At 42.1% G+C, this 20,662-nt stretch overlaps 1 protein-coding gene across 2 annotated transcripts; it reads right to left on the minus strand.

Moving 5' to 3' along the window:
* Positions 1 to 6,959: 6,959 nt before the first annotated feature.
* On the minus strand, positions 6,960 to 20,308 carry TMEM64 (transmembrane protein 64). Of its 2 annotated transcripts, XM_090137787.1 has the most exons (4): positions 19,843 to 20,308; positions 19,102 to 19,735; positions 13,275 to 13,430; positions 6,960 to 9,901 (listed from the first exon to the last, which is right to left on the minus strand). In XM_090137787.1, the coding sequence occupies exons 1-4, from the start codon at positions 19,914 to 19,916 to the stop codon at positions 9,707 to 9,709; spliced, it is 1,059 nt and encodes a 352-aa protein (XP_089993913.1). In that variant the 5' UTR covers positions 19,917 to 20,308; the 3' UTR covers positions 6,960 to 9,706. The 2 variants fall into 2 exon arrangements, with proteins under 2 accessions (XP_089993913.1, XP_031446833.2); XM_031590973.2 differs by having other exon boundaries at positions 19,102 to 19,886.
* Positions 20,309 to 20,662: the final 354 nt, after the last annotated feature.

Raw genomic sequence — 20,662 nt, forward strand, 5'->3', positions numbered from 1 at the left:
TGCATCCTAATAGATCGGTCAGACCTAAACTCCTTGAACACATGGAGAACACATGGAAAATGAAGCAGTTTTGGATTGGCAGAACCAGGAGAGAATGCAAATACAGTGGACTCATGCCATAATTTTGTATATTTAATATACTAATTTTTTATCTAAGGATATTTGAGCCTTTAAATGCAAGCTAGAGATATAATGCATTTATATATGACTATATTGATGAAGTAATCTTAAACATATATTATTCAATTTTGTTTAAGTCATAAAATACACCTGGTTTTACTTTTATCTGCTCTATTTCCATTACAATGAGATCATCCAACTAGTTGGGCACCATCAGTATTTTAATTACTAAATCCCCAAACTGTTAAACATACATCAGAGGACACAAGCCCAAACCTAACACAGAATTCTTGGAATTCATGTCAAGTTAATATTGTAAGAATACTGACAAGATAATAAAGCATACTACTGTCTCACTGCAAAATTTCAGCCTTTCTAAATAGCAGTTGAAGTCTGATGTTGCATGCTGCAGTCTGCTGCAAAGAATGATACTCACATGAAATAAAACTTTATTCCAAGGCAACCTTTGCTAGCTAATGGTATTGCCTTCAACAGCAAGTGCTTCCACCCTTGCTGTGAATCAGAGTAATGTGCTGAGGGTGGATAAAACCAGGGTGCTGCCAAATACAATTGCAAAGCCTGATTTAGCAGCATTTCTTCCTGATGTTCCTCCCCTCACACAGTATCTCAGAGAAGTCCCAGGGCCAGAATTTCAGGCTGATTTTGTGAGGACAGGAATCTCAGAAGAGGTTTATGACTTCCAGGCTATGCACACAGGCACAGAGTCCCACAGATCCCTTATGCAAAATTGCTTTACAGATTAAAGTTGCACTGCTGCTAAGTTTCCTTGGTCAGATCAAGAAGAAATGTACTTTGAAATCCAAAATGTCTGCGTGCCTGAGATCACAAGGCTGTTAGCCTACTTAATCTGCAGCCGTGTATGTGAACAACTCATTTCTTAACCTCTTTGTTCCACCACTCCTCTCTCTTCCTGCATAGAGTACAAAGAGTACAAGCAAAATGTGTCAGCCCTACCTTCAAGATCATCTCAGACATATGCTGAGAGATCTCTAGAGCCAAGTGAGACCATATATAGCAAGCAGCGCTTCTGCTTTGCATTATGCTACAGCCCACATGATTCGGCTCGGGCAATTTTAGATGTTCCTGAGGACCAGATCTGGTTCACAGTCCAGTGTTTCTATACACGGAAAGGATGTTTGACATCCATTGCTTGTGACTGATGTTAAATTAAATATAATATAAATTAAATATTTTCAGCTGGTTCTGCAGATTGCATCTGAATGAGGTCCAGGTACATCAGGGTTTGGCAAAATTCCAAGGAAGATCTATCAAATTTTAATTTTCCTTTCCCAACCTAGTGGTGAGCGTGCCTGCGGCAACCAAGCAAGACACAGTCCTTCTGAAAGAGACATGGACTCTTTTATCACAGCATCTTGATTCAGCATGAGCAAAGATTCCTGAGTCTCTTCAAGTCCAGAAATCAGTGGAAATCAGAAGCTGCTACTCTGCAGAAGATGCCATAACACTCCTGCCAGACTCTCCTGTGCCTCACTGAGATGGAGGAATATAGCAGGTCAGAGACATGGATCCAGCAGGACAAAGACATGGATCACTTCACTGTTTCTGGTGAACATACCCCAGAACCATTTGGTGCTATGAGGCACCAAAGTGCTTTGAAGACCTGTGGTACACAGCTCCTCAACAGGGTAGAAAAAATGACCTGAGTGTGTAACACTGATTATGCATAACAGGACTTTCAGCATCCTTTGAGAAGATCTATTTCATTTATTTTCATTATTATTTAAGTTCAAGATTTCAATATTTTTCCCTTGTGTTGGTAGAACTACTATTGCCCTGCCACTGTTAAACTTCCACTACCCCTAAACAATTTTCTAGATGAAACAATTGCTGGGACTACACAAGTCTACAAATGCCTCATAGCAACTTTGCACTACCTAAAATATGTATTTGCATTAACTGTATAAGTACTGTAGAAACTTATTAAAAGCATGCTGTTCTGAAAAGCAAATATTTTGATATTACTTGCACTAGATATTACTTTAAATGGATGTTGCTTTTAAAAAGAACACCTCAATAAATTCAATGAAATTTACAAGAAAGTTTAGAAATGAAATAATATGATACAGTTACTTAATTTAAGCAACTTGAAAATTCAAGGTTTGGAGGCACGTCTGAAGACTTACACCATAAAATGGCAAAAATGTATATTCAGCAGCAGCATAAAAAACCAAATGAGTCTGAGATGTCACTTGGGATTTTGCTTTCCTCTTTGTTCTCTAGCTGTAACTCAGCCAGGTCAGTGCTGGAGATTCCTTTCTCCTCATCCAAGCTCTTCCACAAATAACTGCTTTGCAATGGAAATAAGTGAACAAAATAAGTGACAAACAAAACTGAGGAATTTCTCAATGTGTTTCTCTGACTTGCAGGGCTGTGTGCATGAATGTGACCTTCTGAGCTTGTGGAGCCAGCCCAACCACATGTCCCTGTCGCAGCACCAGATGCCCACAAGGACAATCCCTATGGCAGTATCCTCCTTCACTTGCACACCTCCCACCCTGCAGATTGTGAATTGCTGTCTTCAGCTACCCCATGGGGACAGAGAGAATTGAGCCAGGCTCCTGCTGGAGGTGCTCAGAGATAGGAGAGGAAACTGCCACAAACTGCAACGTGAGAAATCCCAACGCAGCATAAGGAAAAATTCTTTCATCATGAGGACGGTCTGCACTGGGTCAGGTCAGTCAGATTTGTGGTTACTCCAGCCCTGAAGATCTGGACCTGACCTGTGCAGGGGCTGGGCTGTGTGGCCTCCAGCATTCCTTTCCAATCTTCAGTACTCTACAATGCAATGACCCACGAAGATACTGGATCCTCAGCAGACCAACATGATTTCATTTGAGATAGAAGTTGCCAGCTTGGATGAGATGCTTAAATATTAGATGAATTAGGTTTTTAGGAGAAAATCCAGCTATTTGGCAAGTGCAATCACACTTTCCATCTGCACAGGGCATCCAAAGATACCTGAAATAATGTAAATATCATTAAGGCTGATGATATTCATCAGAAAGCACAGATGCACTCCCAGTGGCAGAACCAACCTTCTTTTATTCAAGATCCAAGCTGATAAGAGGCATAGAGAAGAGGAAACTTCAACTACCCATGTGCCTGATCCCAAGGCATAGAACTGGCCAACATGCAGTCAGCATGGAGTGCAGGAAGAAGAAGCCAGGTACTTTTGTACTGCAGACAGTCCCAAAAAACAGAATCCCCCAAGACTTTTCCCTGAGAGAATGTAAGTCACATCATATAAAACTAGCTATATATCAACTACATGGCTATCTTTCCTTCACTGCTTATCAAAGCAGGTATAGTGAAGAAAGGTAGAAAATCTGTACTAAACATACTTGCCACTCATAAAAGGAAATTCCTGTCTTGCTTCTGGGTTAATATTCAGTAATCTTTATGAGTCGGCATTTTCTGCATTTCAGTGTAATTTCAGACCTTAAGATTAACTTGTTAATACATTCTTCTGTAACTCCCTCTCCTTTTTCTGCTAGGTTTTTAACAAGTGAAAAGTGTGGGGTTTTTTTTGTTGTTTTTTTTTTTAATACATTTAATCTATTCTCAGAGGAATGACTCATTGAAAAGGGGCGAATAACCTTGTCTAATTATAGCTGCCAGGATTTTACCTCCTGGTAAGCATACTAATACTCTTTCACTAATTGCAACTTTTCCCCTCCTCTAAGTTTTCAATTCCAGTTCTCAAATTGCTTCTTTATGGAAAGATTTTGAGAACTCATTACCACAGGACTGGTTTCCCCAGTGAATGCTGGGGGCTTTGGGGAACTCAGCTCTCTTCCTCCAGACTGTGCCATTTTCCCACCTCAAAGCTTGTTTGAAAGAAACAGTTCTACCACTTCTCTAGGGATGCACAATTTGCAAGGAGAGGCGTCTTTCATTAGGTTGACAGATGCGGTTGGAAAAAAGACAGATTCCTCAGCTTGAAGAATTCAGCCACACACAAAAGAAGACCTGTACAAGTATTGAGCCTTCTGTTGGTTTTGCAGCAAACTCACTGATAACCACACAGTATCTGGTAAACTACTGCAGTGAGGTGTGGGGGTGCCCCTCTCAGTAGGGGGAAAATAAATCCAATGAAACGTAGTTCAGCTCACTATCCCAAAACACCAAATAATTGCAGCATTACCAAAACCAGTGCCAGACAAACACATCACGTTGCAACTGCACAAAACACAGCAGTTTCCCTGGTAAAGTACTACTTTCTGTGATGCTGGAGCTGCATGTGTATCGTTCCCATAGTCGTCAAACTCTAAAACTCAGTGCAACATTAAGATGCCTGGAAGTCAATGATCCAATACAATTCACAGCACAAACTGTAAGTGCAAGTACCCTCATGGTAACCACAGAACTACACCCCAGAAACATCCACAGAGGGAGAGCACACATCTTGTACTTAAGTTTACATCTGTGGGAGAATATAAGGGATCTTCACTTCATGACAGAACAGAAAGGAATTTATTATTCCTGTGGAAAGTGGGTTGGAAATAGGTTGTGTGGTTTGTGTGTTTTGTGGGTTTTTTTGTTTGGTTTGTTTTGTTTGTTTTAAAGCAACCTCTGGCTTCTCCCTTTGTTTCTGGATGGAGGAAAAGGAAGCAACAAGCTCAAAGATTTCCCTCCACCAGCTCCACAAACTTGAGCAATGCTTTAAAAAGGAAGCCAGGCAAATCACCTACCATAGACTTCTGCTAAGATATCAAAAGGACAGCAACAAATGTTTCTCTGCCCTTCAGACAAGAACTACCCATTGCTGCTGGCTTGGGTTTTGCTAATCGAGGTGGTAAGACAAATGTTGGTATCAGAGGTATGCAGTCAGCAGCTCTCCAGAAGCCAACATGCTGAGGGCATCAAACTGCTTTAGAGATGCTGTTTCCAGTAGCTGTGAAAGACATCTGAAAGTCACAGTATGTCAAGGATCAAAGCAATCCTCACTATATTCCTATAACTGTCATTTCAGCATCATTTGCTTCCAGTTGTAAAAAAAAAAAATTAAAAAAAAAATCCAACAAAGCCCCCACCCCTTTTACCACTTGGGCATCTCATCTGGCGCTAAAGGAAATTGTTACTCCCTCTCAAAAATCAGAGTCAAAAAGAATTCATTAGTCTGCTCCCTCACCACCCACCATTTCTCACATTTAACGGAGAACACTTGCAATCAAATTTCTAAGGCAGTGAGCAAAAAACTTGCAGTTTTTGTTCACAGGCCTCCCCTTCCTTCCTCCCACCCACAGCCTTGAAGGGAGCAGCTACAGCTAACTGGGAACAGGAACCCAGCAGGCAGAGCAATGCAGCTCGCTGTGTGCAGGCTCTCACTTGGGCCAGGTGCCCTTGCATTCACATCACTTAGCACATCCAAGTTCACATGTCAGCTGATCTTAGAATGTTACTCGGACAAATTAAACTGCTCTAATTAGAGAAATATAACTGAAATGTTAAAGCAAAATACAAACTGGACTTGCCATTCTGGCCTGGAGGTGCAGGCTTTACAGCCTCTTCACTCATTTACCTTGAGTCGCCCAAACTTAACTGTGCTACATCTAGGCAAAATTCTCTTGTATCCCCAAAAAAATGACACCCAATATTCTTATCCCAGAATCAGCACAGTTCAAATCCTTTTTCTGCTCTTGCTATTAACTTCTCTTTTTTTATAAAGCAAAAAAAATAATAAAAATGCCAGTCTCAGAAATCTACTCTACTAATTTCTCCCATAATGTATCTAAGTAATTAGAAGGAAAAAGATGACTCACTCACCACAACTAATCTGCCCTGATCATTTTCCAAATTAATCAAGAGTCCAGACAACCAATTACATGTGAGTCATATGACCAGGAAGAAGGACTTAGCTTACAGTAGTGTATGCAACACTTGATTAAAATCTAGTTTTAAATTTAGCAATAGATTAACTTAATGAAGAAGGAGAGGGACAGAAGGACCAAAACAGTTGTACTCAAGTTATTTCTACTTATCACTAGCAAATTAACATAAATTAAAAATAAATTGATACAGCAGAATAGTACATGAGTGCTAATGTCCATGAAGAGAGATTGTGTGCTGGACCCATCTCATGCCACTGGATAGACCACTAACCCTGCAGGATTCAAGAGGACAGGGACAGCTGCCTTCTGCTGCAGCTATATTCTATCAATCAGGGCTGGAATTTCCATCAGCTTCTACTCTGCACTCCATTTCCTGTTTTCTCCAGTTCTAAGCATTTTACTGTGTGGATGGGACTTGTACCAATCTTAAATTTACTATGAGGCAGCCTGGCACAGAGCTACACCAGCTCTTGGCTCCTGTCATTAAGAATGACCTCAGAGTGAGTGAGTGTTTCATCTTCAGCATCACATCCTAGGTTATTTTCAAGGCTGCTAACTATTCCAAAAACCTTGGTCAGTCAAAATCCAAAACTCACACAGCACACTGAAAATGAACACAAAGCGATGTGTGGCACTACTACATGAAGAAGAGCAGCCTTACCATTCCTCAGACTTGACCTCTCAATGCTGGCTGCAGTTATGCAGAAAACAACATAAAAACAGCACGGAAAGCCCTTGGGCAATAAGATCTTTTCCTCACAGGCAGCTACTATAAAGTTAGATCTGAGTAAAGTTGTTACACAGCTGCACTTCCTACATCAAGGAAGAAGTAAAAGTGTTGCCACATAGCTAAGATTTCCTCTTTTACATGACCTGCAACTTAGATGTGTTTCATGCACAAAAAGCAGTACTCTCTCCACCACTGCAGCTACAAAAGCATGCACGAATGTGACTTGTTACATATGATTCAAACTGTTCATACCATTTTTAATTGCAGGAAGACTCTTTAAAAAAAAATCATCACTTTTACGTTTAAACATATCAATCTTTTGGTTAGTTGGCACATTTCTCACAGGCACATGTATGCTCTTATTCTTCCATTGCAAAAAGGCAGCTGCAGACCTCCAATCTCCAAAGCATTTGACAGAATTAAGCAAGTATCTTTCATTTTATAGAAAATGGCTTCCCCTTGTCAGTAAGTCACAATTTGCAAAATCCATTCTGAAATCCCTAACTTGTTACTTCTTCAAGGTAGGCAAGTATCTTCGTGTGCGTGTATAAAGACGACACCTCATTGCATTTTCTTTCCAACTACTGCTTCGTAGCAACCTGAACATTTAATACGTATTTCTTTAAAGAAATTTGAGTGAATTTATTGTATAAAATTATGGTTGGCATGGTACAGAAAAGTTTCTTTTAATGCACATTTCCCATTGACTTGTACACAAATTTTACAAGTATCAAGCAAAAATGCAAAAGGTTTAAGAACTATTTCCATACTACAAAAGTGTTCATATAGTGAAGTTACTCTGGTTACAAAGTGTCATGGAAATAAAAGCACTTCAAAATACATATTTGGGAAATGTTCTTCAATAAACAACACAACCTTAAGTTAGTTTAAAAACAAAACAAAACAAAACGAGATAACCTCTTGAAAACACTGTTGTTGATTTAGCAAGATAGAGCAAAGTTTGGAACATTTATTAAAGGATCGATCTGTTTCAAGAAATAAAACATTTTAAATGTTTATTTAAGGAAGGGCTCAATCATACCATGATGACAAATAACGCCATCAAAAAGTTATCTGGCTCTCTTGTTTTCACACAGGAGCTGTCAGAGGCAGAGATGTGTAAATGAACACTTCCAGGTATATGCAGATTGCCTTTAAAAAGAACAAACAAACGAAATAAAAATGATAAAAAGAGGAGACAATCTGAACGTTGTTACGTAACTAGTTTGGTTCCTTAGGTCACAAGACCCACGAACAGCCGTCCACAAAGGATAAGCATTTGAAGAGCAAAACTGAACTTCACTACCAAGGATTGCTTAGCTGTCGAGTTACCGTACATCCTCGCACTAAGACTGCCAAAGGCTATCAATTCTCTGCTTCCCAACTATCTTGAAGACTTGCTGCTCTCCTGCTATTCGCCACAAGACAAGAATGCTTGGACCCTACAAACAGCCTTACAAAAAGGAGGCACAGTCGTGTTCTGTTAGAAAATAACACAGTCTTGAAGACTGAAAGCATCCTATAAATCTTACACAAAATAAATACAAAATAAGCAATACATTGCATCGTTTTTTGTATTAGATGACTTGTGGGTGTTTGAGCAATTGAATGTAGGCATGTGTATCTACGGGAAACACACATACAAGATGTCACCTTCAGGTGCTGTTGTTTTCCTTTTACCTGCACAAACATACACACACATACACACACAAAATACTATCAGGTTATCTAGTCTGTTCAAATGCAGTGAAAAAACAGTCCATAGCACATGTAAAAGGAGCGTTATCTAATACAGTGTTGTCTTGCAAAAATGGAGTCAGAATTCCTGAGCCTCAGAGACATTACTATTTATTTTTCCAAAGAAAATCCCTAGTTTTCATTTCTTCACTCTGATGAAATTTATAATAGATTGCATCTTTAAAAAAATGTAAAACTTGTAGAAAAAAAACATATCAACTGATTTTTAAAGCTTTTTAAAGGGAGGGAGGGATTCACTTACAAAATAAAGGCCACCTTCATGTAAGATTAGTCTGCTAGTATCTCATTTTGTATTTGAGGGAGAGATTTAGCTCCCTGGTCTGGAAGCCTTATTATATGCAGGCATGTGAGCTGAAAAACACCATTCCAATTAAACTATTTATAAATAGGATTAACATGGAACAGCCCTTTGTTACAATCACCAAGGTGGTAAAACCAATGCAACGGTTGGTTAATTCTTGAAGTTTCCTTCAAACAGAAGCTCCTCACTGCAATCTATTATAACATCTGCACTTTCCCTTTTACTTTGCATATTACACAGTGTAACTTAAAATGTTATTTAAGAGCACTTCAGTCCCACCATGTAGGATTTAAACTTGTGTGACTACATATGCATGGCTCTGCAATGTTTTCAGTGACTTACAAAAATACATTCAACCAAAAATTTATATAGGGTTCTCTCCCCACCCTCAACCCCTGAAATCAAAAATGAAGGAAAAGCCAAATGGTCCCACTGTTACCAAAATAATACACTCCAAGGTCTGGAAGCAAAAGCACATTCAAGAATACTGTATATAGAACTGCATACTTTCTCATTCATCTTTATCAGTAATAAAGTTCTACTGCATATAATTATTCGGCCTTATAAATAATGCTAAGCAGAAAAATATTTACCTCTGTGCTACTTTTCTCAGCTTATAGAAGCATTTTTCTGTTTATAGGAACAAAGAAAAAAAAACTAAAGTGCAGACTACAGGCCATGATGGGCATAATAAATGACCAAAGGTGCAGCCAAACTTGCATTTACATCTCAAGTTACTTCACCGTGTTACTTTTCTTGCTAGAAGTCACTCCGTGTGCAATTCAAGAGCTGGTCAGTTGGTTTGTGCCATAGTACAACCTGTAACCATTTGAAATATTATTTTAAAAGCTAGTTGAATTGTCCATAGACATTTCTAGGCAATAGCTTAGGTTCACAAAAACCTTATTTTATTAATACTTGAAATCACACAATATTGACACCTCCCCCAGAGAACGCTACTGTCCTTTTGTTGCAGTATGTCGTTGAACCGCTGATGCTTGGCTGGCAGTCTTTAACAAGAGATGTCTTCATCTCCATCTCACACGCTACAATAGCTGCATTCAGTTCCACTTGAGCTCGGTGAACAACATAAAACATAAGTCCTATGCTTATAACAATCTGCAAATAAAACAAAGGAGTGATGTAGGCCATATATCAACTGAATACAAAGCAACCATTTTTAATGAAACAGAAAGTCATCGGTGTAAAGACTCATGGAAGCACCTTCTGACTTAATGCTTCAAAGGCAACATATTGAAAAGGGAAATGAACTAACAAACAAGTCAACACATACTGCTGCTAGCATACCAACACAAAGACATTCTATAGAACTTAAATATTAATTTGAATTAAAAATAGTTTGTTTCTTCCCACTGTCATTCACATACTTGTTAGAAAGCAATCGCTTTGCAAAATCTCTTAGCAAAAATAACTCCACATAGAAATGGATTGACGGCAATGGAAATCACAAGAGCTGTTTCCAGTATCTAGTGAATAACAAGTTAACATTTCAATGGTTATTAGCAACTTGCCAAACAGCAGAGGTAGAATGATGTAGAAAAAAGGAAATAAAACCTCTTGTCTTTCCCTTGTTAGCAGGGAAGATAGCAGAAAGAAGCAGTGTTATTGTGCTTCTCAGAGGTCAGGACAAAACAGGGCAGAACCACAGTTTCTGAACAACTTACAGCAGCTTGTACTTGGTTTCCGGAGGATGGCTCTGGGGATGCTTGTTATTTTCTTAAGGAGGAAATACTATCTAAAAGTAGGACTTTAGTTTATGTTTTTTTGCTCTGAATTGTATTACTAAGAATTTTTAAAGTTTCACCACTAAAATTAACAAGAATAAATTGGGATACATTTTGCTTAGAAGTTACATGTTCAAGGACATTAGCATGGATTACATTCCCCAGAGGCAGCCTTTAGTTTCAATAAAACATTGGTTACTGTTTTCAGCACAGATTCTCCTTAAAAAAATAAAATCTTCAAAGAAAATAGAGCTGTCTCATAATGACAGTCCCTTTAAAAGAAGTAAATTATTCTGCCTTTTTTAAAAATGCTTTAGGAAACCAACCAGAATCAGCAACAAGTATGATCAGTATAATTGCAGCTGGAAGGCATATGGGAGGTCTTGAGCCCAACCTGCTGCTCAAAATGGTGTTAGCTGCCAGATCAGACCACGCTGCTCAGGACTTCTATACAATCAGGTCTTGAAAACATCCAAGAATGGAGACCTCACCATGTCTCTGAGCAGCTCGCTCCACTGACTGTGATAAAAGCTATTCATTAAAGGCCTCAAAAGGCGGGTGATGTAAGAGTCAAATATACACTTGCAGACATGTTCTGAGCATACAGAAAAAATCCTATTCTAAAAGCTTACCCAAATATTTAAACTTGACAGGTTTGAGAAATGCTACTACCAGCAGGCTCAGGTTCCGTAGATAAATCATTTAAAAATACATATACGTTGGCAACCATGAAGTATGATTAATTTTTACAGCTGTTTACTAAATCAAAGTCCCATGAAAGCCACACAGCCCGGCAAAGCACCAGACAGATGCCTGGGAGAACATAAGCAATTTCTCCACTAATGGACTTACTCAGTTGGCTCTTATGTACAGTTGTCAAGGTGGCGAGCACATCTATTTGGACATTCAGCCCTTTCAGCTGGTGCTTACCTGACCAACAGCTAACACTACAGTGTCATTTTAAGAAATCTTAATGTGGAGGGAAAAAAAAGGCAAAAAAAAAAAAAAAAAAAGGAAAGACCACTAAAAGCTACTAACCCCTTTCTTCCATTGAATTGTCTGTAATTGGACAGAACAAAGCCCAGTTCTTTGCTTTAACTCCCACACTGCTACTCTTCTCTGCTGTCTCCAAATTTCACAAATCTCTCAATTTCCAGCTGAAAAAAACTGCAAAACTGTTCAGCTCTGTGGCTTTCTATGCCATCTCTCTTGACATACAGTTGCCAGCTATGGAGCATCAAGGTTTAGTGGGCAATAGTGGTGGCAGATTGACAGCTGGAGTACATAATTCTAGAGGTCTTTTTGAACCTTAATGATTCTATGATTCTAACACATAAAAATAACATTTCACAACCAAAAAATAAGTTGATCAAGTGAACACTGACTTTCAACCATATCTGTTGAGGTTGCTTACTCGACAATCACAAAGGCATTTTAATACTCAAGCCTTTTTCATTAAACCTTTTAATTACATATAAATGTTTAAGAATGTTCAAGTTACAGGAGAGTGATGGGTTAAGAGGAGTTAGTTTTGTATATTAGTGTTGTTAAACATCAGCTTTGTGATTGTAAACACTGAGGAAGATAAATGACTGCAGAATGAACTAGAAATCAGCAAACCATATCAACTGCTGGTCAAACACAGCGTGGACATGACAACACAGTCAGATGAGGTTTTAATATATAACCTTGTTCTGATATATTCTTCACCCTTATGCTTACAACAGTCTTTGACTTAAGGCTTGTCCCCAGGATTTACTGACTAATTATTTCATCAGCAAAGCACATGAAAAGGTACTAGACACACCTCACAAACTTGTTTCCTTGCAAAAATAGGGTATTTTGATTGAGGCATTAGTAATATTATATTTCTACAGCACCTAAAGACCTAGCATAATTGTGAGTGCTCAATGTCAGCAGTGAACATAGCACAGGTTCTGGATTTAAGAACCCAAAGCACACTGCTTTACAGCTGAGAGGCCATTTTCTTCACTGTAAGGGTGCTTTAACAGGTCTAAAATTCAGCAGCAGATTACTACAGAGGGTAACAGGACAGAACTCGGAAAGCACCAAGTTCTGTTTTGTATCACATGAAATATGAAAGAATTAAATACTTTTAACAGAAGAAAACAAAACTGAAGCAAAGCAAGTACATTGGAAACTCATTTGTCTGGGTTATCAAGCAGTCATTACACACAAATCTATGAAAAATTAGTATCGTAGGCTTTACACAACCTAGTGATAATAGCAACATTATAAATCAAACACTTCTAAATCCCCTGCTACTCGACCACAGTTGCTTAGTTCTCAGACTACAAGAGCTTGGCTACGTCAGACTAGCGTGTCATTATGTCTCCAGGTAACAGCTCTTAACACTTGAACAAGCAAACCTTCTACAGCCCACTTCTTTTAGACTGGAAGTGATATAATCTAAAAGAAGAACCTGCAAAGCCAAATCTTTGTACGCCTCATACACATTTCCAGGAGCACACACTCTCCAAAGTAAAGATCCAATTACTTGAAGTGGCAATGCTATAGGAGTGAAGCTTCCTTACTATCTCCAGAAGCTAAATTCTACTTCAAATCTCACTGGTACAGCAGATGAGCAAAAAACTGAAGAGATAAAAATATACACTGAAACTGAAGACTGCATCCGATACTCACTGCTTACCAAAACAGTCATAAAGAGAGTCATAATAGCAACATTACTGATCTCAAAGTTTATGAAAACCATTGTTTTCACATACCTGTAAACTGAATATAAAATAGCCACTAACACTTTGTTCTGCAATCACGTCCTCCATGGTGCGCAAGGTAGTTCCCAAGTATGAGTTCAGGAGCTGAGTAGGAAGCAGCCCAACTGAAGAAGCCATCAGGTAGTTGGGCAGTGACAGATCTGTAACCTAAGTTAAAAAGAAATGTGTAAGAAGCCATATACCGTGACAATACAATCCACGTGCACAGCCAACTACACTACTTTCCCCAAATCACACAATGGCCTGGGCTGGAAGGGATCTCAAGGACCATGAACCTCCAACCTCCCAGCTTCCCCATTTAATACTAGACCAGGTTGCCCAGGGCTCCACCCAAACTGGCCTTGAACACCTTCAGGGATGGGGCATCTATGCCAGAAAATAAAAATGATTTGTTTCTTCACTTAAACTGTTCACTGTCAGTGAACCAGCAGTGATACGATAGAACAGTATGTGGCTAGCTTTCATTTTGTCTTTTCAAATTTACTGTATTTTATTTTGCTTCATCTTACGTTATACAGCATCTCTGCGCAACTCTTTAACTAAGGATGTAATTAATTTAAAACATTTACTTCTTTATGGTGAACAGAGCCCTGCAATTCATGAGAATTTGAAGAAATTACTTTATCAAAACTGAAAGCCTAAAACAAAAACTGATACAAATATAGCCTGTTTACTTTGGGTTTTACACATACAGAAGCAAAAGGCAATCATTCAAAATTTTGCTGTATTAAATATGACCTAGGTAAACAGAATGGCAGTGTGGCTGCCCAGGCAGGTACAATTTCCCTCTGCAGCAGAAGTTACATAGCTCATTAAGATATATACCAATTATACAGAGATATACAATGGCTGCTCTGAAAATAATGTCTCCTATTAATTAGCCCACAAGAGAAGAGGCAGATGGTGGCGGTATGGCAGTAGAGGCTGAACCTTCCCACCAATATTCTGTTACATGTTGTTGCCATTTGACAAACGGCAGCAGAGGAGGAGTCTGACAAAATGGCATCTGACACAGAAGTGCACATGGAGCAAAGGTGTGTCACTGAACTCTTCTATGCAGAAAAAAATGGCATCCGTTGACATTTGATGTTTATCGAATGTTATGGGGACCAAGAAGTGTTGAGCACTGTGAGGCGGTGGGTGGTGTTTCAGAAGTAGTGACAGTGACATGAAAGACAAGTCACATTCCAGACAGTCACACACTGCTGTCACACCACGAAATGAAGAGCATCTCCACCAGCTCACACACACGAATTCTAAGACTACAACATGGAAACTGTGTACAGAACTGAATATGACCATCAGTGCATTGGAAATGGTGGTAGCGATGTTGGAATATTGCATAGTTTGCACCAGGTGGGTCCCGTGAATGCTCACACAAGGACAGAAAGAACACCATAAGCAAGTTTGTCAAGACCTACTGAATCAATATGAGGCTGAAGGTGACAGTTTCCTGGATTGCATCATTACTGGTAATGAGACATGCTGTCCCCACTTCGAGCCTGAGTCAAAATGACAGACATGCAAATTCCCCATCTAAGAAAAAATTCAAGGTGCAGCTCTCAGTGGTTGAAGTGATAAGTACTGTCTTTTGAGATGGGAAAGCGGTGACTCTTCTGGATTTCCTGGAACCCAAACCATCAAATCTGATAATTACATTATGACACAGACTTAGCTGAAAGCTCAAACTTCCAGAATCAGGCCAGAGAAGGAGCCAACTTTTCTTCTGTAGCACAGTAACACAGGCCTCATACCAGTCTGAAGACCATGGAACACTTGGTCAATCTCAGCTGGACTGTCTTAACATACTCATCATATAGTCCCGATTTGGCATCTTCTGACTTCCACCTGTTTGGGCTGATTAAAGATGGACTACATAGGCAACCTTTTCCAAGCAATGACACCATCACAGCAGCTGTGAAACAGTGGGTAACTCTGTTGGCATAGATTTTTTTTTTTTTTTTTTTTTTTAACAAGTGCAGCATGTAAGCCCTTGTTCATCCCTGGCAAAAATGCATATCTAATGCTGGTGCTGAAAAACAGTGAACTGTAGCTGAGAATTTCCTTTATCAGACTGTGTTATTGCGCTCTTGTATCTGCTGTAGTTTATTTTCATGGAAACAGGAGACATTACTTTCAGAGCAACCTATGTAGACAGGCATCATGAAGATTCTCAGCCAAAGGTATTTAGTATCAAATCTGATTAATGAACTAAACAATACACACAACTATAGCTTTTCTTAATCTTTCCTGGGAAAAAATAAAAGATGTCGAATATTTCAAGATATTTTCCGCTCTTTTCCAAGAAATTTCTGTTCTTAATTAGTATGGGGACAGTTTACTTTGTATAGTTTACACAGCTAACTCAGTACAGAAACCACTGAGAAATTTTAGATTCAACACCCAGGAGTTCAAAACACATTTATGCAGGAAAATGAAATCAGAAGGAAACAATGGGTTAAAAATAAAATGACTATGAAAAAGGTCTGATGCATTTTCTAGACAATTCAGTTGATCACATAATAATAAAACAAGTACTAATTAAGAACAGCTTCTAACGCTGGGAGACTACAAGATTACTGACCTTGAAAGTTTTACACAATGTTGAAGACAAAAGAATAGCAGCAAAGTTACTCACTTCATCATATTATTCTTAAAATAAACTTTGATTACTTTGAGAGTCACACTGTCGGATTCTTGCAGCTCTAAGCACTATCAATGGAAAGTTTTGGGGGGAAGGAAGGGCAGTGGAAGAGGAAAATGCAATGAAGCATTACAAGTAATTTGCTGGAACAAGATCCAATAAGGTGATTCCAATCTTCACTCTGCAAATGACAGTTCTCATGGACTTAAATATATAGCAGTAATACAAGTAATAGATTTCTCACTATGTGCAAATTTAATGTAGGTTTGTAATGAAAAAGCACTACACAATCACATAAGAACTTCATATTTGACTGATACTTTCAAAAGATTTGTTTAAAAAAAAAAAAATAGTAATTTGGGCCATGTAATAAGGATGCACAACTGAAACTTCCCTTATTGCCAAGGGAATGAAGGAACTGCTATTAAAAGTCTCTGAAATGCTAGCACTGGGACAAGATTTCCTAAGTAGGACACTGTCATTAAATCTAATGGAACTGGGAAACTTCCAAAAACCATTTTAACACTCCTAGGCACCTTTTTCATTTCTGAATATATATTAAGGACACTAGCAGCACAGGCACACGTTTGCAACTCTGATCTGTCCTAAAGTAACTGGGCCACAAAAGAGACTGCTTCCAAGTGAAGGAGGGGCTGCCAATGAACGTGCTGGATGGTGCCTTCTGCATTCCACTAGGATGAAACCTAAGAAGAGGAAAGGAAGATTTTATTTGTGGATTTTAGATCTATGCTGGCAATCCTTCCCCCAGAAGGGTCAGGAAACAGATGGTGTCCATTGCTAAGTAACCTGACAAATTTTCAGTAAAACCTACAGCTTATTTTTCCTTCTATAAAACTTCACCTGTCTAACTGCAGTCCGCAATGCGAAACTGACAGAGACTAACAGGACTCTGTATCTAGGGAGCGCTCACGTCAGAAAAAATAACAGTGAAATCCCAAAGCAAGCATGAATGCAACTGCGTAACAGGCTACAGCAATATATTAAAATAAACTAAGAACTAACTACTGTGGTAACGGGAGCATTAGCCAGAAACTCTCCCACTGAGCTTTGGATAGGCTTTGTCTGATAAAACTTTGGTGCATTCTTTACAGCTGACCCCTTTGGTTCATTCTGTCAAAAAGCACACTTTATATCAGGATGCTGTTTGGGAATCACATGCCTTTGGGGGGGATTCTCTCCCCTGAATTTATGAATCCACATGTTTCAGATCAAGCAGGTTTGGAAACTGAGAGCAGAAGACAATTCCAATGTTTTTTTTTTTGTTCTCAAGAAATTAAAAAAAAGTGCAGAATACAAGAAACTGAATTATAGCTATCAACTTCCCAACAAAGAAAATACGCAGCTTGCACATGGCTGCAAAGCACGTAACACCTCTGAAAGTCTTCACTGAGAAGTATTCCAGAAATATTTCACTTATTTCTGAAACCAGAGACATACATTCAGGCACTAACATTTCTAGTATGCTTATATCTTCCACACAACAGTCCTCTCAGAAAGGAAAAAGTAATTTATGAATTCTGATCTAAGCTACACCAGGAACTGGAGATAATCAGATCACACAATCCTAGCACAAGAGACCCATTAGTTGGATGAGGTCATAACCTGCACGCTGTGCCTCCTTACAGACCTACCTTCAAAACAGTCAGAGCTGCAAAGGGGAACAAACACTTCAGTCGGGGCTATCAGCACTGCCCTGGCCATGCTGGCGGCATGCTAGAGGACCAACAAATATGTGAAACCCACTTAAAAAACATACAAACACTCTTTCACCTTACAGGTTTCTAGGTCTTCTAGAAAGGCACGTGAATACATTATTCCACTGCTGCAAACACTCAGTGCTTCCACAAACAGCTGCAGAATGGACTTAAGAAGCAAGGCTTAAATGACTGGCTGGTGAGAAATGAACAAATTCCTGTTTCTTTAAAAAAAAAAAACTTTTTCTTAACACAGTTTGGAGATATGTGATCCTGTCACTCGTCAAATGCCAAAACACTCCCTTCCCTCCTTCCCTCTCTACATTCCCCTGCAATTCCCAAAACGCACATCATGAAACAAGGGCTTGGAGAAACCCATCCATCCTCTCTCACCTCAAGGCTACCCCTTGTCCCTAGACCTCAATTGTCACTTCCTACATTCCCTTTCATTTTCTTTTCAGTTTACTTATGAACATGCACAAATAAAACAAGCATAAACAAGACTGCTGGAAAATTCAAGATGTTTACATTTTCTCAAGATTTACTGTTTTTTACTATTAAGAACAAATCATCTCGAAATCATTGCATGAGCTCTGAACACAGGAAACGGGTGGATGGTTAGGACACAAAAAACCCCTTGCATTTGAAGATTTAAATTTGAAATAAGTCAGATTTCAAAAAATCAGCATAGCTAAGTCTGCACTGATAGAACTCTGAATTCCACACTTAGCTGAAACTTCACTCTCAGTGAGAAACAGTTCTGAATTCCCAGATTTGATGCAACACCTATTTTTTGGTAACGTAGTAGTTCATGTTACACGTTCTCAATTAAAAATTGAGTACTGTGTTTTATTTGACCATGCTGTAAAGTAACATATCACCCCATCACCAGCATGAGCTCAAGAAAGTGTACCGCATGTCCTTCCTTACTTACATCTGTATCTTACAATACTGTATCTCTAAAATAATAAACTAGGTAGGCATATTTGTCTAGAAGTAGGGAAGAAAAACCAGTGTTCACCAGGCTCAAATTCAGCTTACTTTTGGCGGTGTACTGCACAGCTCTTAATCTGCACCTGACTGCTCTGCCCAAAACAGGCTGCCCCTTTCATATATGAGGACTTTGTACTGGAAAGAAGGCAGCGGACAAACATTTATACTAACTAGCATAAAGAGCAGCTCAGGCAAGGCTGCCCAAAAATACAACTTGCCCTCCACTCTAATCGCTTCGATAACATAGGTGCACTAAAATCACTAAGCTCTTCTGCGCATTTTGCTACAGAGCATCCTGATGCATCTTTCTAACACTCCTGAAAGTCCGAGAGCAGACTAATGCCACTGAACAACGTCCCTCAGAACCTGCCTCGACAGGGACGGGCGGCCGCCAGAGGCGAGCAGGGGGCCGTTTCCCAGCCGCCAAAGAAACCCAGGGCCACGGCTCCCCGCGGCCGGGACTCACCGCGAAGACGGCGTTCTGCAGCCCGAAGGGGATGGGCGTCAGGCGCGCCAGGGCCACCACCTTGAGCCCGCTGCCGCCCTCCACCACGCGGACGACGGCGCTGAGCGTCGTGCTGCCCTGGATCCTGTCCAGCGCCCAGCGGGCCAGCAGCCGCCGGCAGGCCACGTGCGCCACGAAGGTGCCGACGAGGACGCCCAGCACCATCAGCCCCATGCCCAGCACGAAGCCGTAGAGGTAGCCGGCGGCCACGTTGAGCAGGATGTAGCCCCAGCCGCAGGGGAAGGACACGACGATGAAGCCCACGGTGAAGAGCAGCACGCCGGCCAGGCTGTCCAGGCTCTCCGCCCACAGGAGCAGGTCGCGCAGGTACTGGCGCACCAGGGCCAGCGAGGCGAAGCACAGGGCCGCCAGGACGCACACGCTCAGGCAGCTCTTGCACCAGCAGGTGCCCAGCAGGCAGCAGGAGCAGCGCCAGCCGCGGGCCTCGGCCAGCCCGGGCCCGCCGCCGCCCGCTTCGGGCAGCGGGCACAGCAACAGCTCTGCCGGCGGCAGCCCGCCCTGCTCCGCGTAGGGCCCCAGCAGCAGCCCGCCGGCCTCCGCCGGGACGAAGCCGCCGGGGTCGCCGCCGCCTCCCGCCGCCGTGCCGGCCGCCCGGGACAGCCAGCGGCCCAGCTCCTGCCGGGCGCCCTGCCTCACGGCCCGGGAGAGCAGCTGCAGCGCCGCGGCCCCCGCGCCCCACATCCCCCCGAGCCGCCCGGCCCCGTCGCTCCCCGCCTCCCCTCGCAGCCTGCGGGCAGGGGCGGCCGCTCCCTCATCGCCCCGCCATGGCCCGCTCCGGGCGGCGGAGCCCGGCCGAGCGCCGAGCGCCGGGCGGGGGCGGGGAAGCGGCGGCGGGAGGGCGGGAAGGAGGGGGCTCTGCGGGCGGAGGGCCTCCCCCTCGGCTGCGGCGTTAGGCGGCGGCGCCGCGCTGCCCGGCCCGGCAGTCGCAGCGGCGGCCCTGGCGGAGCGCGGGTCCCGGCGGGCGGCAGCGGCAGCAAGCGCGGCAGCGGAGCTCCATCTCCCGGCGCGCGGGGGCTCCCGCTCTGCTCCGGGAAGCGCCTGGCGGAGCGGCCGTGCCGATGTGGCAGCGCGGGCGCCGCTCGCAGCGGATGGGGGAGGAGGCTGCGCTCCGGCGGCGTCAGCGCCCTGCTCCGGTGCGGGGCTCGGTGCGGCCCCGCGGCCCGCCCCCGGCCCGCCCCGCTCCTCGGCGGGCGGGGTGCGCCTCGGCGGTGGCGGGGCGGTGCCTCCGTGCGGCGACGCTGTGTGGGACGACGCCGCGCTGCCCGCCCGCGCCGCTTTGCTGCCCCGCTCTCACAGCGTCTTATCTGGGGAAGCGGCTTAACCGAGGGGCAGTGAGCGACGGTGCTTGATACCGAGTGGCTGTCTGTCACCAGAGTGGAGGCTGAGGCAACACTGTCTGCCCGGTCGTCCCCAGTCCCCAGTGGCGCGTTGGCACCCCGTCTTCCCGTGCTTCGATGCTCTTCCACAAACATCCCGTTTTTTGCATCTCCAGAAGTGAGAG

The sequence above is a fragment of the Phasianus colchicus genome, chromosome 3, assembly GCF_987193195.1.
Source record: "Phasianus colchicus chromosome 3, bPhaCol1.hap1.1, whole genome shotgun sequence".
NCBI classification, from domain to species: domain Eukaryota; kingdom Metazoa; phylum Chordata; class Aves; order Galliformes; family Phasianidae; genus Phasianus; species Phasianus colchicus.